The sequence below is a fragment of the Capra hircus genome, chromosome 3 (assembly GCF_001704415.2).
Source record: "Capra hircus breed San Clemente chromosome 3, ASM170441v1, whole genome shotgun sequence".
In the NCBI taxonomy this organism is placed as follows: Eukaryota; Metazoa; Chordata; class Mammalia; order Artiodactyla; family Bovidae; genus Capra; species Capra hircus.
This window is the reverse complement of record NC_030810.1, coordinates 29,117,885-29,145,863: the sequence shown is the minus strand read 5'-3', so window position 1 is coordinate 29,145,863 and position 27,979 is coordinate 29,117,885. Positions and strand designations below refer to the sequence as shown.

Here is a 27,979-nt window from a genome sequence, read left to right as displayed (position 1 = left end):
TGCTGCTAAGCCTCCTACCTCCCACCCGATCCCAGCTCTCAGAGCCTCAGGAGACACTACCCTTCAGGGGGTATTCTCCCCAGAGGGTCATCATGGCCAACAAGAAGGGGTGCTGGAAGTGGGCTATTGTCGGTGGTGTCAGTGCGGCTGTGATATTCGCCATCTCAATGGTCCTGGGCTTCTCCCTGCAGAAGCACACCAGCTTGCCAGGTAGGAGCACCCCGTCATGCCATCTGCTTGGCTTCCTCCATCCCTCACTCTTTGCCCCCATAAGGTTCTGTCCCCATCGACAGACCTGATGGCCTCTGTCTCCTCCCTGTTGTTGTTCAGCTGCTAAATCATGTCCAACTCTTTGTGACCCATGGACTGTAGCACGCCACGCTTTCCTGTCCTTCACCATCACCATGTCCATTGAGTCGGTGATGCCATCCAACCGTCTCATCCTCTGTTGCCCCCTTTTCCGCCTGCCCTCAACCTTTCCCAACATCAGAGTCTTTTCTAGTGAGTCAGCTCTTCTCATCAGGTGGCCAAAATATTGGAGTTTCAGCTTCATCATGAGTCCTTCCAATGAGTATTTAAGGCTGGTTTCCTTCAGGATTGACTTCTCCTCCATTCACAGCTCTACTTGCCCACCAAGATTTGATCTCCAATAAACAGTCTCATTGGCTTTGTTTCCCTTCCTCTTTACCAGGCTTCAGCTATCCTTCCATGCTCCTGGATGAACACTTCTTATTGGAGTGTCATGCAGGCATCACACTCAGCAGACTGAGCTGAACTTACCCTCATACCCCTGCACCTTCTCCTGATGAAGGGCCTTCCATCCACATGGGGACTTGGGGGCAGCCTCCTCTCCTGCCTCATGCCTGTATCTTCAGTCCTGTGCCTCGAGGCTTCTTCCTTCCCATCCTCTATCTCCATTCCCTGCTCACCCTAACCTCTCAGCTCCCCCTCTCCTGCTGGACCCCTGCCTCAGCCAGCCCCTTCCCACACAGTCTCTGCCACCAGCCTGCTCTCACCAATCCATGCTTGCCCTGCCACTGAGGAGCACTTTCTAAACAACCTTGCTTGCCATCTCCAGCACATACCCCACACTTTTTTTTGCTGGAACTCAGGGAATACCAGACCACCTTATCTGCCTCCTGAGAAATCTGTATGCAGGTCAAGAAGCAACAGTTAGAACTGGACATGGAAAAACAAACAGACTGGTTCCAAATCAGGAAAGGAGTACATCAAGGCTGTATGTTGTCTTACATACACTGTGCTTATTTAATTTATATGCAGAGTATATCTTGTGAAATGCCAGGCTGGATGAAGCACAAGCTGGAATCAAGACTACTGGGAGAAATATCAGTAACCTCAGACACATAGACGACACCACCCTTATGGCAGAAAGAGAAGAACTAAGGAGCCTCTTGATGAAAGTGAAAATGGAGAGTGAAAGAATTGGCTTAAAATTCAACATTCAGAAAACTAAGATCATGGCATCTGGTCCCATCACTTCATGGCAAATAGGTGGGGAAATAGTGGAAACAGTGGCTGACTTTATTTGGGGGGGCTCCAAAATCACTGCAGATGGTGACTGCAGCCATAAAATTAAAAAATGCTTGCTCCTTAGAAGAAAAGAAATGACCAACCTAAACAGCATATTAAAAAGCAGAGACATTACTTTGCCAACAAATGTCCATCTAGCCAATGTTATGGTTTTTCCAGTAGTCATGTATGGATGTGAGAGTTGGACTATAGAGAAAGCTGAGCACAGAAGAATTGACGCTTTTGAGCTGTGGTGTTGGAGAAGATTCTTGAGAGTCCCTTGGATTGCAAGGAGATCAAACCAGTCAATCCTAAAGCTCCAATACTTTGGCCACCTGATGTGAAGAACTGACTCATTTGAAAAGACCCTGATGCTGGGAAAGATTGAAGGTAGGAGGAAAAGGGGACGACAGAGCATGAGATGGTTGGATGGCATCACCAACTCAACGGTCGAATTTGAGCAAGTTCCCAGAGTTGGTGATGGACAAGGAAGCCTGGCATGCTGCAGTCCATGAGGTCTCAAAGAGTCAAACATGACTGAGTGACTGACTGAACTGAGGGTCATTTACAACTGGATCACAAATGGCCTGTGATCCAGTTGTAATCCTCTGGATTACAGTTGGAATCTTCTTTTCCAATCTTGTCCTATCTCATTTCTCTGTGTCTGTACCAAAGCAATGGCCATTCTTTTATGCAACCACACATTTCCTATGGCCATACCTTTGCTTATACTTTTCTTTCTGTCTGTAATAACCTAGTCCCCTTTTGGTTAAATTTACACACCCATCTTTCTAGGTCTCCCTTAAATGTTCCCTTATCAATGAACTTTCCAAGGTCCCCAGGCTGGTCCAGAGCATCCTTGTGCTCAGGACCCCACATGTTTCTCTCACAGCACTGATGACTCTGGGGTCCACTGTCTATGCTAGATGGCAGGCTGGACATGGCCCTGGGGCCCAGAGAGGGTTAGTAGGATATACAGACAAGATTCTTGGGCTTGGGCAAGAACTGATGCTAACAGCCTCCTTGGCCTTGATTCCAGGCTGTGAACAAGATGGGACCTGCCGCTCTGATGCAGACATGCTGGACTACCTGCTAAGTTTGGGTCAGATCAGCCAAAGGGATGGCCTGCTGGTCACCTGGTACCACCGTGCCAACAGCAAGGAGCAGATGAAGGCAGCCCTCAGCAGTAAGTCCAGTTGCCAGGATGGGGCAGGCTGGGGCAGAGGTGGAGAAGATGGAGGGAGGGTGGAGACAGGGCTAAGATAGCATTACCTGTGAGGTAGCATTAGGATGGGTATGGCCGCGTTCTTGCCATCATCCACTTGAGAAAGTGAGGGCTCACTGGTTATGTGACTGGCTCAGGTTGTAGGGAGATGTTTTTGTCCAAGGTCACATCCTGCTCTCCCTCCCAGGCCTTGCCAGGAGACAGCTTGCCTGCTAAGGAGGCTTTTGCTCTCAAATCTGAGGAACCAGAGATATGTTTGAAGTATAGCACTACCAAAACAAGTGTAAAAATCTCTAAGCAAATTGTCTTAATATAACTCCTGAGCCTCCGATCCGCAATGATGATGACAGCCCGTCGGCCACACTCCCCGTGGGGACACACACACTCAGTTATGTTAGGGCTCCTGGTACCACAAGCAGCCCATTTTGTGGGTGCCATCCCACAGAAGAAAAATGGGGGCTCAGAAAAGTTAAGTGACTTAACCGAAATTCACACTAAAGTCACACTGTTTGAAAGTGGCTAAGCCAATATTGTGGGGTTCCATGGTGGTTCAGTGGTAAAGAATCCACCTGCCAGTGCAAGAGACGCAGGTTTGATCCCTGGGTTGGGAAGATCCCCTGGACAAGGAAATGGCAAGCCACTCCAGTATTCTTGCCTAGGAAGTCCCATAGACAGAAGAGCCTGGTGGGCTACAGCCCATGGAGTAGCAAGAGTCAGATATGCCTTAGCGACTAAACAGTAACAATGAGAAGCCAGCATCAGAACCCCCATACTCTGAATCACTGCACTATGCCTGGCCCAGTTCAACAGGGGAGACCACTTTTTCAGCACTGTGGGAAAGCTCGTTAAATCATGTTCAAGAACGTGCTTGTTAATTCTAAAGCAGTGACTATTTGAGATGAAAAGAAGAGTCCCCAGTCTGAGCATGCTTCAGAAGAGAGATTCAGATTTGGTGGCTCTGGGGTGGGGCCTGAGAATTTGCATTGCTGGTAAGTTTCCAGGTGGCACTGATGTTGCTGACCCTGAGATCACACCTTGAGAACCACTGCTCTATTTTTAGAAAAGTGAGATTCTGAGTGGAAGAGGGTCTTGTCCACGGTCACACAGTAGGTCTAAAGCAGAATAAGACCCAGGCTCAAGGCCTCTGACTCTTACCTCCTTAAGAGTCACCAAGACCTGGGAGTAAGTGACTGGGAAAGGATGCTGAATGAATGAATGAGTCCTTAGATAGACTTCCTGGAGGAGGCAGGCTTGGTGATCAGCAAAAGGGAGGGCATCACAGGCTGGGTGGAGTCAGAAGTGAGAAATAGATTTAAGGGCCTAGATCTGATAGATACAGTGCCTGATGAACTATGCAATGAGGTTTGTGACATTGTACAGGAGACAGTGATCAAGACCATCCCCATGGAAAAGAAATGCAAAAAAGCAAAATGGCTGTCTGGGGAGGCCTTACAAATAGCTGTGAAAAGAAGAGAGGTGAAAAGCAAAGGAGAAAAGGAAAGATATAAGCATCAGAATGCAGAGTTCCAAAGAAGAGCAAGAAGAGATAAGAAAGCCTGCTTCAGCGATCAATGCAAAGAAATAGAGGAAAACAACAGAATGAGAAAGAAAGACTAGAGATCTCTTCAAGAAAATTAGAGATACCAAGGGAACATTTCATGCAAAGATGGGCTCAATAAAGGACAGAAATGGTATGGACCTAACAGGAGCAGAAGATATTAAGAAGAGGTGGCAAGAATACACAGAAGAACTGTACAAAAAAAGATCTTCATGACCCGGATAATCACGATGGTGTGATCACTCATCTAGAGCCAGACATCCTGGAATGTGAAGTCAAGTGGGCCTTAGAAAGCATCACTACGAACAAAGCTAGTGGAGGTGATGGAATTCCAGTAGAGCTATTTCAAATCCTGAAAGATGATGCTGTGAAAGTGCTGCACTCAACATGCCAGCAAATTTGGAAAACTCAGCAGTGGCCACAGGACTGGAAAAGGTCAGTTTTCATTCCAATCCCAAAGAAAGGCAATGCCAAAGAATGCTCAAACTACCACACAATTGTACTCATCTCACATGCTACTAAAGTAATGACTTCAGCAATATGTGAACCGTGAACTTCCTGATGTTCAAGCTGGTTTTAGAAAAGGCAGAGGAACCAGAGATCAAATTGCCAACATCCGATGGATCATGGAAAAAGCAAGAGAGTTCCAGAAAAACATCTATTTCTGCTTTATTGCTATGCCAAAGCCTTTCACTGTGTGAATCACAATCAACTGTGGAAAATTCTGAAAGAGATGGGACTACCAGACCACCTGACCTGCCTCTTGAGAAATCTGTATACAGGTCAGGAAGCAACAGTTAGAACTGGACATGGAACAACACACTGGTTCCAAATAGGAAAAGGAGTATGTCAAGGCTGTATATTGTCACCCTGCTTATTTAACTTCTATGCAGAGTACATCATGAGAAACGCTGGACTAGAGGAAACACAAGCTGGAATCAAGATTGCCGGGAGAAATATCAATAACCTCAGATATGCAGATGACGCCACCCTATGGCAGAAAGTAAAGAAGAACTAAAAAGCCTCTTGATGAAAGTGAAAGAGGAGAGTGACAAAGCTGGCTTAAAGCTCAACATTCAGAAAATGAAGATCATGGCATCTGGTCCCATCACTTCATGGCAAATAGATGGGGAAACAGTGGAAACAGTGTCACACTTTATTTTGGGGAGCTCCAAAATCACTGCAGATGGTGACTGCAGACATGAAATTAAAAGACGCTTACTCCTTGGAAGAAAAGTTATGATCAACCTACATAGCATATTCAAAAGCAGAGATACTACTTTGCTGACTAAGGTCCACCTAGTCAATGCTATGGTTTTTCCAGTAGTCATGTATGGATGTGAGAGTTGGACTGTGAAGAAGGCTGAGCGCCGAAGAATTGATGCTTTTGAACTGTGGTGTTGGAGAAGACTCTTGAGAGTCCCTTGGACTGCAAGGAGATCCAACCAGTCCATTCTGAAGGAGATCAGCCCTGGGATTTCTTTGGAAAGAATGATGCTAAAGCTGAAACTCCAGTACTTTGGCCACCTCATGCAAAGAGTTGACTCATTGGAAAAGACTCTGATGTTTGGAGGGATTAGGGGCAGGAGGAGAAGGGGACAACAGAGGATGAGAAGATTGGATGGCATCACCAACTCGATGGACATGAGTTTGGGTGAACCCCGGGAGTTGGTGATGGACAGGGAGGCCTGGCGTGCTGCAATTCATGGGGTCGCAAAGAGTGAGACATGACTGAGCAACTGAACTGAACTGAACAGGATTGGAAGGCTAATGGTCAGATTTCAGTGATAAGGAGATGAGAGAATTCCCTGGCAAGAGTGAGGACTCTTATCTGGGAGATAAGGCCTGAGGTAAGGCAAAGAGGCTCTGCTAGCCCCAGGCTCATCTCAGGTAAGTCCTGGGGCAGCAGATAAGGATCAGTTCAGTTCAGCACAACCTAAGAGTTACGAGTTAAGTTTCATCTGAGGCAAAATCAGGACTGCCGCCTGGAGGCATCACCTCATATAGCTCCGAGGGACTGCTCCAAACAGGTAGTAGGGGAAGGTCAACATAAAAGATTTTGGTGAAGGGGGAGTTCAGTGCAACCAAATGCTTTCTTTACAAGAGGTTTTCTCCTAGTCACAAGGATCTGATGTCATCATGAAGGGATTTAGTGCTTTTATAGATATGAGGAGATGAAAGGGAAAATACCCACCTATCTAAAGACCTGTCAAACCAGGTTCCCAGGAGCACAGAGTAGCTCACTCCACCCTGCACTCCCTCAGCGGCTGTTGAAGGGTCACCAGCTGCAGCAGCACCGGATTCAATCTCCCCAGAAACAGGGCAGATGCCCTTGGTGTTCAGTCAGCGGCAATGCTCTTGGCAAGTGCTGATTTAGAGTTGACAGTGCCCCCTTGTGGCCATAAACCAGCCATACTTGGTGGTGGTTTCCTCACAAGTCGTGTCCAACTCTTGCAACCCCATGGACTGTAGCCTGCTAGGCTCCTCTCCTCTGTCCATGGGATTCTGTAGGCAAGAATACTGAGTGGGTTGCCATTTCCTTCTCCAGGGGATCTTCCTGACCCAGGGATCGAACCCAGATCTCCTGCATTGCAGGCAGATTCTTTACTGACTGAGGAAACTTGGGAAGGCATTTCACGACCGTTTTGTCCCATATTGCTAGGAAGGCTCATTCCCGGTTCTGAAGGTTTTTGTTGATAGGCCACTCAATGCGCTATTACTGGACTAGGTCCTAATAGTCAAAGATCTCTGGACACCTGTCTTCTAGTTACGGTCCAAAAAAGTAACATTCCCTCTCGTTGCATCTTCCCATATCTAGAGTTACACTATTATAATCATTGATCACACATCAAGCTACACATTTGATCAACTGCTTCAAGTTTAATCAACCTTATTTTCGTTGGACACTCAGTCATACACTTGGTAATACAAGAAACAATAATCTTGTGAAACAGGCAAAATGCAAATAATACAACTAACAACATTAGCAGAATTATAAATAAATATTTCAGCCATGAGCCTCCTGCACCAGTTTTTTTTTTTTTTTTCCCCAAACCAGTTTTTTAAAAGATCGTCAAGAATAGGGAATGGATCACTTAAGGCAGAAATCTGATTTTTCATGTGGTTCATCAAATGTGTTACATTAAAAGATTCATCAGGTATGAAAACACAGCATTCAGTTTGAATTATGGCACAGGTACCTCCCTGAGATGCTGTAATGATGTCAACAGCTGAGGGTTTTGTAGTACCACCTTTCTCATCATTGAGACCTCAGAGTTCAATAGGCTAATAGTCTGGTTACTACCATTTGAAGTTTGTTGAGTGAAAGTTGTTAAGGCTTCAATATGATCAATTACACCCTCCAATCCCACTGAAGTCATGAAAAATAGCTGCTAAATGATCATACCAGTAGAATACAGATGTCTTGACTCATTGAGCTTACATCAATGTTAGACTGGCTTGGTTACCTCTAATTTGTTATGTATACGACCTTGCGTTCATGGTAATCCCAGGCTACACCTTCCTATCCATTCCAGATGCCAAAGCCATTCATTAAAACCACAAAGCCACCGAGTTCCATATCAGTCACTCTCTCTAAGGGTAACAGTAGGCATAATTCATAAGGCACCCAGCCTAGTTTCATGATATTAGTAGGTTGGTTATTCTTAGAGGAGCTTTTAAACTTAAGGGACCATAGCTTGGTGTTGACCATATAGATCCATCCCATAATTGTGCGAGTTTTCCTTTTAGTAGACAAGAGGTTACAATTTTTAATTGAGACTTAGCTTGCCATTCTAATTGGAGTTTGAGTGACCCTAAGAGAAAACTTAAATCTATGGCCAGGGTCAGAGCGGGTATTATTAATTGGCCAGGTGAGAGGATCCCATATAGTAATATCCTGAATAGATAGAACGGGACTAAATTATTTTCTAAAATAAATTTGCTAGGGGCTATCCAGTCAGAGCCCTGAAGGGAAAAATCCACCAAGGTAATCCAGAAGTATTAGACACAGGTAATTGGCCACAAACCCACCAGTTGGATTGAGTTTTAAACTAGCATAGCATCATGTCCACGATAGAAAACATTTGATTTATAGGAAGTCAAGAAAACATTATAACTGATCGTATGAATCAGCCCAGCATCTTGGGCAAGCTGTCCACTTCTAGTGTCATTTTCTTTTCATCTTAGCGCACTGCAGCTTCCTCTGAATAGAAAAAAAGTCCTTCCATCCAGGTAGGAGACAGTTCCTTAAATTATGTCTTTTTCTCGTCTTGGTCGCAGGTCATGAGGCATCTGATCTTCATTCAAAGATAGATTACTGAGATAAGCTTCAGAAACTAATTTAGAGTGTCCTTTAAAAATTAAGTTAAACTTTACATTAATACAGCATAATAGCAAAGAACTACCAGGAAATGTGTCTTAGTAGATACAGACCTCCATTAACAAATTAGAATTTAACAATCACTGAAACATCTTTTTCTCCCTAAATTTAACCTTGTTTTTACCAAATATAACCGAATTAAGACTAGTTTGTTTGTGAAATAGGTGTTCAGTTCAGTTCAGTTCAGTTGCTCAGTTGCGTCCGACTCTTTGCAACCCCATGAACTGCAGCACACCAGGCCTCCCTGTTCATCACCAACTCCTGGAGTCCACCCAAACCCATGTCCATTGAGTCAATGATGCCATCAAACCATCTCATCCTCTGTCATCCTCTTCTCCTCCTGCCCTCAATCTTTCCCAGCATCCGGGTCTTTTCCAATGAGTCAGCTCTTCACATGAGGAGGCCAAAGTATTGGAGTTTCAGCTTCAACATCAGTCCTTCCAATGAACACTCAGGACTGATTTCCTTTAGGATGGACTGGTTGCATGTCCTTGCAGTACAAGGGACTCTCAAGAGTCTTCTCCGACACCACAGTTCAAAAGCATCAATTCTTCGGCACTCAGCTTTCTTTATAGCCCAACTCTCATATCCATACATGACTATTGGAAAAACCATAGCCTTGACTAGATGGACCTTTGTTGACAAAGTAATGTCTCTGCTTTTGAATATGCTGTCTAGGTTGATCATAACTTTCCTTTCAAGGAGTAAGTGTCTTTTAATTTCGTGGCTACAATCACCATCTGCAGTGATTTTTGAGCCCCCCCCCCCAAAATAAAGTCTCTCACTGTTTCCACTGTTTCCCCATCTATTTCCCATGAAGTCATGGGACCAGATGCCATGATCTCAGTTTTCTGAATATTGAGCTTGAAGCCAGCTTTGTCACTCTCCTCTTTCACTTTCATCAGGAGGCTGTTTAGTTCTTCTTCACTTTCTGCCATAAGGGTGGTGTCACCTGCATATCTGAGGTTATTGATATTTCTCCCGGCAATCTTGATTCCAGCTTGTGCTTCATCCAACCCAGCGTTTCTCATGATGTACTCTGCATATAAGTTAAATAAGCAGGGTGACAATATATAGCCTTGATGTACTCCTTTTCCTATTTGGAACCAGTCTGTTGTTCAATGTCCAGTTCTAACTGTTGTTTCCTGACCTGCATATAGGTTTGTCAAGAGGCAGGTCAGATGGTCTGGTATTCCCATCTCTCTCAGAATTTTCCACAGTTTATTGTGATCCACACAGTCAAAGGCTTTGGCATAGTCAATGAAGCAGAAATAGATGTTTTCCTGGAACTCTCTTGCTTTATCAATGATTCATCGGATGATGGCAATTTGATCTCTGGTTCCTCTGCCTTTTCTAAAACCAGCTTGAACATCTGGAATTTCACGGTTCACATATTGCTTAAGCCTGGTGTGGTGTCAATAAATTTGGCCTGATGATTTATGTAACCATAATTGATCATAGGCTTTTTTTCTTTGCCAAAGCTTTTATAGCATCTCAGACTGAACTTTTAAAATAAAACCTTTCAGAGCTAAGAAAGTCACACCAAAGGCTGATCACAGATTTCACCTTTCACCTAACAGATCTAGGTGGATTCCGCCCTTCTCAAGGTCTCCAAAATTCCTTGAGATTTCTGTAGCTGTTAGCGATATAACTTTCTTAACTTATCTGATAAAGTTACTAGAAGCAGAGTTTGCAATTTCTGGAGGGGTCAGATAGAGAGAAAAGATAAATGTTTCAATTTGTTTCTACAGTATAATTTTACCAAATTATTGTCATAATTAGTTTGAAGGGAAGGTTTTTCTTACACCTGGAAAACACAGATTCAAACCAGTAATTTTTCATATAGAAACCATAAAATTAGCATGTTCGCCAGTTCATTCAGTCCTTTCGCTAACCTTTGTGAAGTCACCAGGTTTTCCATTAGAGTCCTTAATTACTTACCCAGTTCAGAAACTTATATTTATCCAAAAGTCCTTTTTATAAATCTTCTTGAAGAGGAAGCATTTTTGCGAAACTTGGTTAAATGCTGTGACAACACTTTAAGATAGTATCTAGAATTATGACTGATAACATTTACCAAGATATATCAGAACTTTAGGAACCCCATACAGTTTCTAATATATCTAAATTAGTAACATTTACCATACAATATGCGGGAGACCTGGGTTCAATCCCTGGGTTGGGAAGATTCCCCTGGAGAAGGAAATGGCAACCCACTCCAGTATTCTTGCCTGGAGAATCCCATGGACGGAGGAGCCTGGTAGGCTACAGTCCACAGGGTCGCAAAGAGTTGGACACCACTGAGCGACTTCACTTTCACCACACAATATAACCCAAGAATTATTACTCAACAATAGTTCCCATGTGACTCTGCATTCAATATGAATCTAGGGAAACATTTCTCTTTGGGATGTTTCAGGGGCCCTCTGAAGCATCCCAAAGTTAGCTAGAAGCCAAAAGTGCTTCATTAGAATCTTTTAGGAAGTTTTGTCAACAAATATCAAAAAGGCTTAGAACATTCAGTCAGGTAGGATTATAGGTCACTGTGAAGCAATAACTATTCTACAGAGAAGGATTTCAGAACAGATCATTTAAGAGATAAAGAAACTTACTATTACCAAAGCAGTTCAACATCTGAAGATAGAGAAAAGCCAAATTTAAGCTTTTGTACCAGCTTACTTTTAACTTCATTTAAAAGTCTACTTAATTAAATTTATTTTAAACCTAGTCAGTCCTAACCATGCACAAAATTCTTTTCTCAGGGTCTGCTTTCCGCAAATCTTCTTATCACTTTCTGTACCCAATACTTTGTTCTCCCATCCTGAAACAGCCACCTGTAAGTCAGACCTACTTGCTTTTCCCTTCATAAAATGCAATACCATTCCTCATACCTTCTTTGCTGAAAACACACATCCTACTTTCCTTAAGCAACCAAAAACTGACCTTTATATTAGCATTCTGTAGATTGGTGAGCATAAATACCAGTGATTATTTCCAAAAACCTTTTCTTTCTTAGAGAGAACATTTTAGGAAAGCACCAAACATTATTCATTAATAGTCCCAAATCTCTTTTGTTTTTCTGTAGGGGGAAATTAGCGTTCAGTGATAAATGCTTCAAAATCTTATTTTATTTGGAAATGACCTAGTATTCAATAGACTCCTGTCACTTAGTTTAGTATAGCCCTTAGAATTTCAAGTTACCCCAATCTAATCTAGAGCGTATTTTAGACAGACATTCCTAAAGCATAATTATTCTTAATAGAGTTTATCTAAAATTTCACCTCATTTAAGTTCTTTAGAAGTTTTTTTACTTAAGGAATTTTCCTTGCTGACAAAATTGTAACAGATATAATAATACTTAACTTACATTAAACCTAGACACAATGAAAATACTCTGCTTAATGTTAATGTTAGTGACTCTTAGACATGTATATATTAGTTAGATTAACAAACAAACATTAATGCCAGGTATTTAATACTTGATATGCCAGCAAATTTGGAAAACTCAGCAGTGGCCACAGGACTGGAAAAGGTCAGTTTTCATTCCAATTCCAAAGAAAGGCAATGCCAAACAATGTTCAAACTACCACACAATTGCACTCATCTCACACGCTAGCAAAGTAATGCTCAAAATTCTCCAAGCCAGACTTCAACAATACGTGAACCATGAACTTCCAGATGTTCAAGTTGGATTTAGAAAAGGCAGAGGAACCAGAGATTAAATTGCCAACATCCGCTGGATCATGGAAAAAGCAAGAGAGTTCCAGAAAAATATCTACTTCTGCTTTATTGACTATGCCAAAGCCTTTGACTGTGTGAATCACAACAAACTGTGGAAAATTCTTAAAGAGATGAGACTACCAGGCCACTTGACCTGCCTCCTGAGAAATCTGTATGCAGAAGCAACAGTTAGAACTGGACATGGAACAACAGACTGGTTCCAAATTGGGAAAAGAGTATGTCAAGGCTGTATATTGTTACCTGCTTATTTAACTCATTTGCAGAGTACATCTTGTGAAATGCTGGGCTGGATGAAGCACAAGCTGGAATCAAGATTGCTGGGAGGAATATCAATAACCTCAGATATGCAGATGACACCACCCTATGGCAGAAAGTGAAGAAGAACTAAAGAGCCTCTTGATGAAAGTGAAAGAGGAGAGCGAAAAAGTTGGCTTCAAGCTCAACATTCAGAAAACGAAGATCATGGCATCTGGTCCCATCACTCCATGGGAAATAGATGGGGAGATAGTGGAAACAGTGTCAGACTTTATTTTGGGGGGCTCCAAAATCATTGCAGACAGTGACTGCAGCCACGAAATTAAAAGACGCTTACTCCTTGGAAGAAAAGCTATGACTAAGCTAGACAGCATATTAAAAAGCAGAAACATTACTTTGTCAACAAAGGTCTATCTAGTCAAAGCTATGTTTTTTCCAATAGTCATGTATGGATATGAGAGTTGGACTATAAAGAAAGCTGAGTGCCAAAGAATTGATGCTTCTGAACTGTGGTGTTGGACAAGACTATTGAGAGTCCCTTGGACTACAGGGAGTCAATCCTAAAGGAAATCAGTCCTGAATATTCACTGGACGGACTGATGTTGTTGCTGAAACTCCAATACTTTGGCCACCTGATGTGAAGAACTGACTCATTGGAAAAGACATTGATGCTGGGAAGGATTGAAGCCAGGAGGAGAAGGGGATGACAGAGGATGAGATGGTTGGATGGCATCACTGACTCAATGGACATGAGTTTGAGTAAGCTCCGGGAGTTAGTGATGGACAGGGAAGCCTGGCGTGTTACAGTCCCTGGGGTCCAAAAGATTGAGCGACTGAACTGTACTGATTTAATACTGAATATTTCCCAATTCATGTGAACTTGAAATTCTTTTAGGTTGATTTATCTCTTATTTAGAATTGCTTGATTTGTAAGCCCTTACTTTTTTTTTTTAAGTTATGACAAACCTAGACAGTGTATTGAAAAGCAGAGACATTACTCTGCTGTTAAAGGTTCTTACAGTCAAGGCTGTGGTCTTCCAGTGGTCACATACACTTGTGAGAGCTGGACCATGAAGAAAGCAGAGTGCGAAAGAATTGATGCCTTCAGACTGTGGTGCTGGAAAAGACTCCTGAGAGTCCCTTGGACAGCAAGGAGATCAAACCAGTCAATCTTAAGGGAAATCAACCCTGAATACGCATTGGACCATGGGGTCGCAAAGACTTGAACATGACTGAGGGAATGAACAACAAAAATGGTTTTTCCAGTAGTCATGCATGGATGTGAGAGTTGGATCATAAACAAGGTCGAGAGCCAAAGAATTGATGCTTTTGAACTATGGTGTTGGAGAAGACTCTTGAGAGTTCCTTGAACTGCAAGAAGATCAAGCCAGTCAATCCTAAAGGAAATCAGTTCTGAATATTCACTGGAAGAACTGATGCTGAAGCTCCAAAACTTTGGCCACCTGATGTGAAGAGCCAATTCATTAGAAAAGACCCTAATGCTAGGAAAGATTGGAGGCAGAAGGAGAGGGGGACGACAGAGGACAAGATGATTGGATGGCATCACTGACTCAATGGACATGTTTGAGCAAGCTTCGGGAGATGGTGAAGGACAGGGAAGCCTGGCATGCTGCAGTTCATGGGGTTGCAAAGAGTCAGACACTAATGAGCAACTGAACAATAACAGATAAGTTATCTAGAGAACTCTGGTCTCAAGGCATAGGAGGAGTTATTTCTTCAGGGCAAGAATTCTTAAAGAGAATTTTTTTTTTTAAAGCTTTCTCTGGAGTCTAAAGAATATTGTGACCACACTGTCAAAAATTGTCTTTGTTTTTCTGTGATCATAGTTTTATAGCCAAAATTTAGACCTGATAGTGCTCAAATTATATGCAGAGTACATCATGAGAAACGGTGGGCTGGAAGAAGCACAAGCTGGAATCAAGATCGCTGGGAGAAATATCAATCACCGCAGATATGCAGGTGATACCACCCTTATGGCAGAAAGTGAAGAAGAACTAAAGAGCCTCCTGATGAAAGTGAAAGAGGAGAGTGAAAAAGTTGGCTTCAAGCTCAACATTCGGAAAACTGAGATCATGGCATCTGGTCCATGACTTCATGGCAAATAGATGGGGAAACAGTGGAAACAGTGAGAGACTTTATTTTGGGGGGGCTCAAAAATCACTGCAGATGGTGATTGCAGCCACGAAATTAAAAGACGCTTACTCCTTGGAAGGGAAGTTATGATCAACCTAGACAGCATATTCAAAAGCAGAGACATTACTTTGTCAACAAAGGTCCATCTAGTCAAGGCTATGGTTTTTCCAGTGGCATGTATGGATGTGAGAATTGGACTATAAAGAAAGCTGAGTGCCGAAGAATTGATGCTTTTGAACTGTGGTGTCGGAGAAGACTCTTGAGAGTCCCTTGGATTCCAAGGAGATCCAACCAGTCCATCTTAAAGGAGATCAGTCCTGAGTGTTCATTGGAAGGACTGATGTTGAAGCTGAAACTCCAGTACTTTGGCCTCCTCATGTGAAGAGCTGACTCATTGGAAAAGACCCTGATGCTGGGAGGGATTGGGGGCAGGAGGAGAAGGGGATGACAGAGGATGAGATGGCTGGATGGCATCACGGACTCGATGGACATGAGTTTGGATAAACTCCCAGAGTTGGTGATAGACAGGGAGGCCTGGCGTGCTGCGATTCATGGGGTCGCAAAGAGTCAGACATGACTGAGCGACTGAACTGAAGTGAACTGAACTGAGTGCTCAAATTGGCCCTGATAACAAGGGTAGATTGGTCCCAACAGGGATTGTTCTTCTGGAGAAATGGGGGGTCTTAATATGCTTAGCCCCAGGCTGTTGATTATTGGAGAAAAGTCCTGGACATAAGGGAACTTCAGTCCATTTCCCTATCCTGTGTCAATAAAAATCTGATATTTTTAGGTCACTTTTCTTGTCGTTGGATCATAGCTATAGGTTGACCAGTCATTTGACATTTTTTTCCAAGGGGTTCCCAGGTGGAGTGCAGAACCTTAGAGGAAGCACTTCCCATATAAGTTCAAGCAGTTTGTACCAGATGTCTGCATGCTCAAACCAAACCAGAACCTCACCAGCCAGGAGTCACACTCCAGATAAAATAATAAGGCAAAAGGATGCCCAGAAATCAAAAGCCAAGTGGTAAGAGTGCCCTCAAAAGATGGCAAAGTGATTGCCCAAAAATCAAAAGTCAAATGGCATAAACACCAAATGTGACTTCCCAGTCCCACTAGACCTGTGACCTGGCAGAGTCAGTGTTAGCAGCCTTTTTTGGTTCTGATATAGTTTCAAGCAATTTCTTGTTGGTTTCCTGCAAAGAAGTTACTCTATGGTTTCCTTTCTTGTACACTTCCAGATACCAAGCAAAGTAGTATGGCCGGCCTTTTCTAATCATGGGCACAAAGATACCGATTTTGGAATATCAAAAGAGCCCCAATTTGGCCATTTTAGGTTGAGAACTCTTTTAGTATAATTTCCCCAATTAACTAGGTCCTTGCAAACACCAGCTCCATAAGTATTGTACATGAACCTGGCTGGAATGTTAGTCAGAGGTTGGCTTTCTGACACCCCTCTGTTTCTGTGTTTGAGATTCTGTTTTCCACTTTAAGCTGAATTTGTCAGGGATAAAAACCACTAGTGAAACTGTGTGGTGGGCCTGTGTGCTGCTTGTGAGCTGAACTCCTCCAGGAGTCACCTCAGAGTCGTTTTAGCTCCTCTCATGTGTCTTAAGATTCTGCCTCCAGCACTCTAAGATGCTCAGGTCTCTGAATGGCCAGTTCTTAGGTGTGACCCCCAGACAAGCAAGTATTTTAATTAATAGGTGAGTTTCCCTACGGGACCACTGTACTGTACTAGGACTAGGCCTTCACCACTCCCATAAATTCTTCAGTTACCTGAGAAAACCATAGCTGCCCAGTAGAAGCCTTGTCCCTTTTCTTCAGAGCAAAACTCTCATATTCTCACGTTTACCCCGACAAAGCCTATAAAGGCAGTCTAATTGAGGGAAAGTGTCAGATCAGCCTCCTACCTAACCACTCAGCCAAGACTGCTCAGTTCCCTACAATGGAACAACCTCGGCGTCTTTCAGCTGAGCCCTGGGTACTCCTCAATTTATTTTCAATCGATGCCCTCTGCCCCAGGGCCTTTTCACTGGACGGGTATTCTCTGGCATCTTTCAGCCAGTCTCCCACCCAGTATCTTTCTGCTGTGTGGAAACTTCTTAGTATTTTTCAACCAAGCCCAAGTCAGTGTCTAGATCATGAGTGGGTATACCCCAGATATTTCACCCGGGCCCTCTCCACTATCTTTCCAACTGGAAGTGGGCAGGTAACCTGCTCCACAACCACATAAAACTCAGAATCTCAACCAATACAGGAGATTCGAAAACCAGGAGAGGCTTACCCAAATTCGTCTGCACTCCCCGAGGAGGCGGATGGGCCACCGCTGGTACCAAGGCTCTGGTTCCTCGTGGAGTTCAGGTGAGGAGGGATATCCACTCTGGGTCCTTAGTTGGTCGTCATAACTGTCTACTAAAAGAGATGCACTACTTGAGAGTTGTGAGGTGTTTTATTTGGGGCAAAATGACTGCAGCCCAGAAAGCAGCACCTCAGATAGCTCTGAGAGACTGCTCCAAAGAGGTGGGGAAGGTCAGTATACAATTCTGTTGAAGGCAGAGTTCAATGCCATCAAGTGTTTACTTTACAAGAGGTTTTCTCCTAGTCACAAGGATCTGATGTCATCATGAAGAGATTTAGTGCTTTTCTGAGTGATTAAAGTGTTAGTCACTCAGTCGTGTCCTACTCTTGGCAGCCCCACGAACTGTAGCCCACCAGGCTCCTCTGTCCACGGGATTCTCCAGGCAAGAGTACTGGAGCGGGTTGCCATTCCCTTTTCTAGATTTACCCTACCCAGGGATCAAACCCTGGTCTCCTGCATTGCAGGCGGATTCTTTACCATCTGAGCCATCAGGGAAGCATGTCAAATTCCCCTATAGGTAAGGATTGGGAACATAAAACCTGTTTCTGAAAATATTTCGCTGATAGCTCAGTTGGTAAAGAATCCGCCTGCAATGCGGAAGACCTGGATTCAATCCCCGGGTTGGAAAGATCCCCTGGAGAAGGGAAAGACTACCCTCTCCAGTATTCTGGCCTGAAGAATTCCATGGACTGTTTAGTCCATGGGGGTCACAAAAAGTCAGATATGACTGGGCGACTTTCACTTCAAAGACTTGTCCCACCAGGTTCCCTGCAGCACAGAGTGCCTCACTCCACATGAACTCCTCCAGGGGGTGTTGGAGGTCAGCAGCTGAGCAGCACACTAGCAGTCTTGGGTTCAGGGTCTGCACACTCAGCCATGGCACCCCTCTGCCAGATGTGATGTGTAGAGCACCTCGTGTGTGGGGTAGGGGAGGGAGGGCCTGGGAACTTCCTGTGGGCTCCCTGTGGAGAGCAGCGCCTGACTGCACCTCTGACGACCAAGGCTCCTCCTGTGGAAGCAGGCACCTGCTCCTGTCCTCATCTCTTCTTCCCTCATACCCCAGCACCCCCCACCCCAAGTTGGCTTCCAGAGCCAGGATCTGGAAGGCCCCGAACAGGTGTGAATGGCCGTGCAGGAGGAAGCTGGATCCAGGTGCTGATCACAAGGAGGCAGGTTAGGTCCATCCATCTTTAGTCCCCCTCACTGAGCATTTGCTGGGTCCCTGCTCTGCACCCAGCTCAGGAAGAGGTGTCGAAACGAGCGAGATGCGGTCCTGAGTTCAGGGGCTACCAGCATCTCAAGGGAGGCAGCCGGTACAGGTCAAACAAGGCAGCAGCTTCAGAGACTCACCAGGACTGAGACCTGGGTTCCAGCCCTGGCTCCCTCCCAGTGTACCACCACCTTCCCCAGACCGGACTTGGCCCATTTTAGATGGGGAAGGAGACCTCTCAGCATCCATTCTCTTTAGCTACCCTCTTATCTGCCCAGCTACCCACCTGGGCCCTGACTTCTCTGGGCCTTGCTGGGCCCCAAACCCCTCTGGATCCCTCTCTCAGCATTCCTGGGTAACCAAGCTAAGATAAGAAATAAAAGTTAACTTCATATAGCCCTTCACAGTTTACAACCTGTTTTTGTTTTTTAATTTTTATTTTTTTAATACAACATAATTTATGTCCATGTGCTGTAGTTAAAGGCCAGAGAGATTCATCCCCAGCTTGTCAGTGAGGACACCAAGGATTCTGGAGCACTGGGCCAGAGATATGAGGATGAAATGGGACAGTGCAAAGTACCTGAAACAGTGCTGGGGACAGCCTGGCACTCAGCATCCTCTCGCTTCTGGAAATCCAGACACCTAAGCTTCAGAGAAATTTACAAAAATTCTCTGCAACTGTGTGCAAGCTCTTTTACTTTTCTGGACCTGGGCTGGTTGAACTTAACTTTTTTCTCTTTTGGCTGCACTGTGAGACCTGTGCAATCTTAGTTCCTTGACCAGGAACCAAACCTATGCCATCTGCACTGAGAAGACAAAGTCTTAGCCACTGGACCACCAGGGAGGTCCCTGATCTCAGCTTTTTCTATCGTTCATTTATCCAGTCTTTTACCATCCAACAAACATTTCTGAAGCTCCTTTGTTAGGCCTGGTACCATCTTGGCACCGGAAATCCCAGTGATGGGCACCATAGATCTGGAGCCTGCTCCTAGCCCTCAGGCTCAGGAAGGATGGTGCTATATGAGTAGTTACATGGGGGCTGTGCGCTCAAAGGATAAGCTGTCAGCCTGACTTTGACTGAGTGTGTGGTTTAGGGATGGCCTCCTTGATATTTTAAGCCAACACCCACAAATGAGTTGGAGGTGGCCTAGTAAAACTGTGGAGAGAAGAGTGTTGCCATGGCAACAGCCAGGTGTAGGAGCCCAGAGATGGGAGACAAGATATTTGAGCTTCGAGGCTCAAAGTGCGGTCTGTGAACCAGCAGTCTGGGCATCACTGAGGAGCTTGGTAGGTGTCTTGGGCCCCACCCCAGATCTCCTGAGCAGAGCTTGCATTTGAACAGTTCCTGGGTGGTTTGTGTGCACACTGATGTTGGAGAAACAGGAGTGGATGGAAGCTAGATATTGAGGGAGAGAGGGACTCGAGGTGAGATGGCAGTTTACCAGGCCTGGTCCTACAGGACCTCACAGACTATGGGGAAGCATTTGGATTGGATTCTCAGAGTTTTGATTTTTTAACAGAAGTGACAGGATCGGGTATATGGAACCATCACTCTAGCAGCTATATGCTAAATGGACTTGGAGGGGAGCAGGGCTGCAAGCGTAAAACAGAAGAGACCCCTCTGATGCCAACTGTCTTCGATGGCGCAGGAGCTCATAGCGACCCCACCCACCCTCCACTCCACTCACTCATCAGAGAGCCTGGCCTGCTCTTCCCAGTCTGCTTCTCATTCAAAGTCCTTGACTCCTTCTGGCCTGAACTCTCCCAACAGGCATCACACAGCCACTGGAGGCATTAACTGCGTACATTTAAAAGACAAAAATAACAATTCTCAGTGCTTTATGGGTGCCTGGAGATGGACCAACTTATGTACTTCTGGCAGGAATATGAGTTAGATGAATTTTTCTAACAGTACTTTGATAATGTGGGCTCTAAATATGACCCTGCAGACTTCCCTGGTGATACAGCGATTAAGAATCTACCTGCTAGGGAGAGGGAGAGGGTGGCATGATTTGGGAGAATGGCACTGAAACATGTATACTATCACGTAAGAAACGAATCGCCAGTCTATGTTCGATACAGGATACAGGATGCTTGGGGCTGGTGCACCAGGATGGTCCAGAGAGATGATATGGGGTGGGAGGTGGGAGGGGGGTTCGGGATTGGGAGCTCATGTACACCCGTGGCAGATTCATGTCAATGTATGGCAAAACCAATACAGTATTGTAAAGTAAAATAAAGTAAAAATAAAAATTTTAAAAAAAGAAAAAATAAAAAATAAACCCTTAAAAAAAAAAAAAAGAATCTACCTGCCAATGCAGGGGACATGGGTTCCATCCCCAGTTCGGAACTAGGCTGATGCACCGCACTGAGCCTGCGCGCTGGAACACGCGCTGGAACGCCTGAAGCCCATGCATCTAGAGCTTGTGCTCTACAAGAGGGGCCCTGCAGGAAGAAACCCGTGCACCGCAGTGAAGAGTAGCCCCTGCTTTCCACAACTAGAGAAAGCCCGCCCCCAGCAATGAAGATCCAGCGCAACCAAAACTAATTAATATTTTTAAAAAAAGATTCAGCATGGCCCTGACTCAGATTCCTCAAGTCATGGTAAAAAATACCCAGAAAGTCAGAATAAAATATACATCATTATCTGTTAGTAACAAAAATTCAGAGACCACTGAGGCTTCCTAAAAATGTAAGAGTCTCAGGAACGGCAGAGGAGTGGCTGACTAGGACAGGGTGACTGCTCTCAATCAGGGCTTTTGCAGCTTTTTTCTTTTTCATGAAAAGATTGTGAAAGTGTGTCAAAATTGAAAGAAAAAGACTAAAACTATAAATGCTGAGTGGTCTCAACTGTGGAAAAACTATACATAGATAAAAATGGAAGAAAATACATCAAAAAGTGAACTATGATGGAAATGTGGGTGAATATTTCCCTTTCTGCTTTTCTGTATTTTTCAAATATTCTATAAGTGTGTAATACTTTGATGATGAGAAAAATTGCTTTAAAAAGTTTCTCTGTCCAATGGAACAGGCGATGTCATGGTCCTGGAGGCAGACATCACAGTAGAAGGGCTGGGCACAGTCAACGAGACGGGAGTCCCCATCATGGCGCACCCCCCAGCCATCTACAGCGACAACACCCTAGAGCAGTGGCTGGAGGCTGTGCTGGCCTCTTCCCAGAAGGGTAAGGACTTCTCTCAGCCCCTCCCCAGCCGCCCACCCCTCTGGTCCTCAGGCCACATGGGCAGGGGTCCCTCTACTAGGAGACAAGTCCAATGACTGTCAGGAGTTGCTCTTGCCTTAGCTTTCCAGACCACTCTAGAGGCCTGGGCTCAGGGAAGATGGGTGAAACGAGGGATGTAAATGTGCAGGGTAAGCTGCAAAGGGCCAGACATGAGCATTCAGGCCCCCTGAATCCACGGAACTGGATACAACATGCTCAAAGCCAGTTTCACCTTCCCCTCTCCTGTCTCTTTGCCTGTTACCAACAGAATCCAGGCATCACCCTAATGCCTCTCCCTCATTCCCTGCATCTACTCAGCTGCTGCATCCACTAATTCTAACTCTGAAGCCTTCCCCTGATCCAGTCCCACTCACATCATTTTTCTCTTGGACCTCCTTCCTCACTGGCTTCCTGCCTCCAAACTTAGCCCCTACCTAGGTGAGCTTTCCAAAATGCCAACCGTCAAGTCACTCCCCTGCTTTAACCCTCCATGGCTCCCTACGCTGTCAACATATTATAATCCCCTTGGTCTGGCTTTCTAAATTCTTCTCTAATTCTTCAGCCTGACTCTGTGCTATTCAGGCTTGGGTGGCTTAGGACCCTCTGAGCCTGCCTGTCCAAGAGTCACAGTCCCTTTTCATCAGATTCTTGACAATACCTGCACCAGCCCCAAGTCCCAAGCCCTTAGCCATCATTTGCTTCTTCCCCTTCGGGATGAGGGATGGAAGAACACTCCTACACGGGCAAGTCTTTCTCTCCAGCAGAGCTCCGCCTGTTTGAAGCCTTCTTCACACCCACCCAGAATTCCGTCCCTGTCTTCCCTCCCACCCGACACACAGCATACCTGCTCTCTCTGTCCCAGGAAGTCACGTCTTCTGTTTCCTTCTTCCTTGAGCACAAGGGACCAATTTCCCAAGCCCTTGGCCCTCTCCCCACAGGCATCAAACTAGACTTCAAGACCATCAAGGCTGTGGGCCCCTCCCTGGACCTCCTTCGGCGGCTGACAGAGGAGGGGAAAGTTCGAAGGCCTGTGTGGATCAATGCTGACATCCAGAGGGGTCCCAATGTGGGCATCTCAATAGAGGTCAATGCCACACAGTGAGTGTTTGCCTCTCTGCGCCAGCTTGTCCAGTCTGTTTCCTTCAACATCTGCTACAGCAGGTGCTCAGGGGACCTTTGCTGAGTTTTCCTCCAGCCTCACCAGGTCGTCTGACCTCTGAGCCTTCACACATCCTGTTCCCTCTGCCTTGAATGCTCTTCCACCATTTCCTGGTGAACCAGCCATTACCTGCCCCAGAAACTTCCCTGACGTCCAAGGCTGCTGAGGACCCTCCCTCACACTTTCTCCTAACAATCTTGATTTCACTGAGCTCTCACTGTCAGATTATGGATTTGTGCCCTACTAGAGAGTTTATTCGGAGAAGGCGATGGCACCCCACTCCAGTACTCTTGCCTGGAAAATCCCATGGATGGAGGAGCCTGGTGGGCTGCAGTCCATGGGGTCGCTAACAGTCAAACACAACTGAGTGACTTCACTTTCACTTTCATGCACTGGAGAAGGAAATGGCAACCTGCTCCAGCATTCTTGCCTGGAGAATCCCAGGGGCAGGGGAGCCTGGTGGGCTGCCGTCTATGGGGTCACACAGAGTCAGACACGACTGAAGCAACTTAGCAGCAGCAGCAACAGAGTGTTTATTCCTGGACAGCAAACAGTGACCGGGGCAACCCCTGGCCTGCTAGAAAAGTCTGTAAAGCACTAACTCCTTCCCCAGCCTCCCCTGCCCACCCCACAAACAACCCCCAGGTCCCAGCACTGCCAACAACAGCACTTAGGTAGCACCAGCTGCATGGTGCCCTCAGGTTTACAGAGGGCCACATGAAAGGAGAGAATATATCTGAGTTCATCTTCCCATAGAAATGCCAGGTTAGGAGCATTTTTTCTTACCATTTTGCAGATAAGAAAGGTGACAATAATTGAGGCTCAGTCTGTTGAATGTTTATTATCTGTCACACACACTGGTTTAAGTAGTCTAGTTGTAGAGTACCATTTAACTCTTAGAATGAGAATGAGGTAGGTACTATTATTTTCATTTTAGTAATATAGCATATCTTATTGAGGTTAAATGACCTGCTTAAGTCTAATCATTGGCAGAGCAAACATACAAAGCTAGGTCTTTCTGACTCTAACCTCCAGCTCTTTACTGTCCATCTCCATTCATCCATTCACCCATCCATCCATCAAACCATCTTTCCAACCAGTCAGCTAACAATCCATCTATCCAATATTTATCAAGTCTCAAACTGAGGTGCATTTGGTAAGCAGCAGTTTGAAACTGTAGGCAGTGGCCCAAGATTAAAAAATAGTTGATATTCTTGTAGTGAGGTTACTCTATAATCTGGAGAAGGGGAGAGAGTAACATTATTTGCCTATTAATATTTGTAAGAATTCAAAATCTGAATGAAATTTTTAAATAATATCTGAAAGTTCAGAGGCTCTCACAGCTGATAGAGCCCAGATCCTACACCCAGGGCTTTGAATTGCATCTCCACATCCACATGAGGATGTTTGAGAAGTCCTGTCCTGCCTGAAAGAATGCCATTTTTAAGAATCAAAGAGGTTGGGTGAACTGCCCAAGGTCATAAAGTCAGGACTGAAATCCAGGCCTCCCTAGCTTCAAAGTCCATCTTCTATCATGGGACTTTGAGCAACTCGTAAGCCATCCTGTTCTTCAGGACTGTGCTCTAACATCTAGAGGCGATAGATCCTGCCTCTTCTGAGCACTCTGATGGGAACCCAGGAGATGAGGAAGGGGCTCTAAAAGCCCAGCATCTCTGATTCTCTGCAGGTTCCTGGCCTTGGTCCAGGAGAAGTATCCTGAGGCAACCCTGTCTCCAGGCTGGACCACCTTCTACCTGCCCCTTTTCCCAAACGTGACGTACACACGGGCCATGGTGGAGAAGATGCAGGAGCTGGTGGGAGCACTGCCCCAGAAGGTGACCTTCCCCGTGCTGGCCGTCATGGCGAGGGCCGCCTGGCCCCACTTCAGCTGGCTGCTGGCCCAATCTGACAGGTGGGAATGCCCAGGCCCCTGCCACGGCCCCCACTCCCTCCAAACCCACTCCCAGTCCTGATGCCCCAACAAGATCCCAGACGCTGATGGTTAGAAGGGTCTTCATGATCATCTGGCCCAACCTCTGCTGGTGCTCACATCCTCTATAATATCCCTGCTTTCTGCTTGTGCACCTCTGGGACAGGCAGGTCACTATACCTGAGGCAGCCTGTCCATTGGCAAGTGTTGCTTTATTATTATTATTATTATTATCTGTTTATTTATTTTGGACCACACTGCACAGCGTGCGTGATCTTGGTTCCCCAACCAGGGATAAACAGGCATCCCCTGCAATGGAAGCACAGCCTTACCCACTGGAACACCAGGGAAGTTCCGTAAGAGTTTATATTGAGACTCAATTTGCCTCCCGCAGCCTCCTCCCCTGGGAACCACCTGTTCCCTGAGGGTGTACAGACCGCACCTATAGCCTCTGCCCCTAAATAGCCCTGTGGGGTTGAGGAAGCCCACCCTCCCCCCAGCTCTGTACTGCCCCAGCTGCCCAGCTCCACCTTCCTCAGACTTTCCCTGCTGGAGACCACCCCCTTTCCTCTTCATGCCTGGCCTCTGATCCGCCCCCACCACTCCCAGCTCCATGCCCATCTCTCTGTCTGTCTCTTTCCTGAGAGAGGACCCGCAGACACACACTCCAAGTGGAGGGCGGGCCAGTCCTTCTCTCCTGCTTCTTAGCCTCTGCTCTCAGTTACCCAAGGCCTCTGCAGCTTCTTCTGCCCCCAGGAAGGGGGTAGTGCCCGACACCCCCCGCCCCCAGCTCAGGTTAACTTCTGAGCATGGGAGAGGGGCTGAGGGCTGCTGGGTGCAGACAGGCCCTGAGCTGACTCTCTGGACCCCAGGTACACCCTCACGATGTGGCAGTCGGCCTCGGACCCTGTGTCAGTGGACGACCTCCTCTACATCCGGGACAACACCGCCACCCACCAAGTCTACTATGACATCTTTGAGCCTTTCCTGTCTCAGTTCAAGCAGCTCGCCAGTAGGGAGGGGTCTGCGGAGGGTGGGAAAGGGTGTATGTGTATCCATGCTCAGTTGCGTCTGACTCTTTGCGATCCCATGGACTGTTGACCACCAGGCTCCTCTGGCCATGGGATTTTCCAGGCAAGAGTACTGGAGTGGGTGGCCATTTCCTCCTCCAGGAGAAAGAAAAGATGGTGGAGTGGATTCTGCTCACAAAAGCACTGACTAGGTGGGGCGGAGCACTGGAAAGGGAAAATCCTACATGAGATAAGAGGAAGGAATCATTTGAAGCATACATTGTATGCCAGACCCTGGGATGGAATGCTAAGCTCCATAGATCTGTGAAGCACGGATTCTATTTTACAGATGGATAAACTGAGGTTCAGAACAGTTATATAATTTATACAAAGTTGTTCAGCTTAAACGTGGCACAGCTCCTACTGGAAACAGCAAATTCCAAACCCTTGCAGTAGAGTTCCTCTGAGGGTTGCTCTAGCATTTCAGAGAACGGCTCCTCCCCTGTACCTGCTAATCAATGATGCTTATTCCTTTCTCCAAAGCCCCTGTTCCCTTGACTCCAAACCTAGGAGAGCCTGCAATCAGGCCATCTCAAGGGGACCCATCAGACCCAACATTCCTGCTCTGGGAGCCATCTAGGTGAGGGGGAGGAATACCAGCTTTGGGGCCCGACTGACTTGGCTCCATCAGGCTCCAATCCCAGCAACCCTGCCCACTGGCTGTAGGACCTTGGGCAAGTCACCCGTCATCTACAAAACAGGGAACTCCAGCTCCCTGGAACTTTGCTGTGAGGCTTAGAGAGGACTCATGGTGTACAGAAGGCCTCCGTGACTGGTGGCCTCTTCATCTTGGCAATCTGACCCACAGTGAATACGTCACGGAAGCAAAGCTACTACACTGGGGGCAGCCTGATCCCTGCTCTCCAGCACCCCGGGGATGAGGGTCTGAGTGTGGAGTGGCTGGTTCCTGACATCCAGGGCAATGGAAGCACAGCAACAGTGCAGCTCCCAGGTAAGGTCTGCCTGCAGCCCCTGTGCTCCTAGCTCGACTGCAAGGGTTACCTTGGGGAAGCTTCTCAGGTCTCTGTTACCATAGCAACGGGGCTGCAAGGTGGGGGAGCAGTGTTGTCAAAAGTAGGGGGCTCCTGGCTTTTGGACTACCATTTGTGAGGCTTTGGTCACATGGTGCTGCAACAGAGGCGGGCACAGGCCTCAGAGCTGAGCTAGCGGCTCACTGGGCCATTCTGATGAGCCCCAGGCACATTCACAAAGCAGCCCTTCCACCTGGAACCCAGACCCAATCAACAGACCCCATTACCTCCTGCTGTCCCTTTACCTTCAGCAAGGGCCTCTGACACCCCATGATAGCCCTAACCCCAGACACTGTTGCCTCCACTGCCTCTTCCAGACCGAGAAGGCATGATCCTGCTGGACGTGGGCCTCCAGAAGCCTGCAGCTGGGGACCCCGTGCCCATCGTCCGCACCCCAGATGGCCGTGCCCTGGTGCTGGAGTCCTGCCTGCAGCAGCTGGCCTCGCACCCCGGACGCTGGGGGGTCCACGTGCACATAGCAGAGCCCACCGCCCTGCGGCCGGCGCTGGCCACGCTGGCCACCCTCTCTGCCCTCGGCCGCCTGTCTAGGCCTGTGTGGGTCGGTGCCACAGTCTCCCACGGGAGTTTCAGGGTCCCTGGCTACGTGACTGGCAGGGAGTTGCTTACAGCTGTGGCCGACGTGTTCCCCCATGTGACGGTGGCACCAGGCTGGCCCGAGGAAGTGCTGGGCAGTGGCTACAGGGAACAGCTGGTCACAGACATGCTGGAGCTGTGCCAGGGCCTCTGGCAACCCGTGTCCTTCCAGCTGCAGGCTGGGCCTCTGGGCCAGAGCCCCGCTGGAGTCGTGGCCCGGCTGCTGGAAGCTTCTCCCCGGGCCACGGTCACGGTGGAACACAGCCCTGGCCGGGGCCTCTATGCGTCTGTGCGGGCAGTGCTGCTGGCAGCCAGGGCCGTGAAGAAGACCCGAGTCTACTACAGGCTACCCCAGAGCTACCGCCAAGACTTGCTGGCGGATGTTGGCACACACTGAGCACCCAGGTGGCCTGGTGGACCCCAGCTTCCCACGGGGCGGCAGGAAGGAATAAATGCCTCTGCTTCCTCAGTGCACTGCACGCATGTCCTTGGGGCAGGATGGAGTGGGAGTGGACGTCAGGTGGCCAGGGACGATGCTTAGAGGGTCTGGAGGCTGGGG

The 27,979-nt window shown here is 46.6% G+C and overlaps 1 protein-coding gene across 1 annotated transcript; it reads left to right on the top strand.

Annotated features, from left to right (window-relative positions):
- Positions 93–27,894, top strand: LOC102188768 (protein FAM151A). The gene is made up of 8 exons (XM_018046500.1): positions 93–210; positions 2,570–2,716; positions 21,445–21,597; positions 22,575–22,734; positions 24,483–24,707; positions 25,598–25,737; positions 26,604–26,747; positions 27,144–27,894. The coding sequence occupies exons 1-8, from the start codon at positions 93–95 to the stop codon at positions 27,815–27,817; spliced, it is 1,761 nt and encodes a 586-aa protein (XP_017901989.1). The 3' UTR covers positions 27,818–27,894.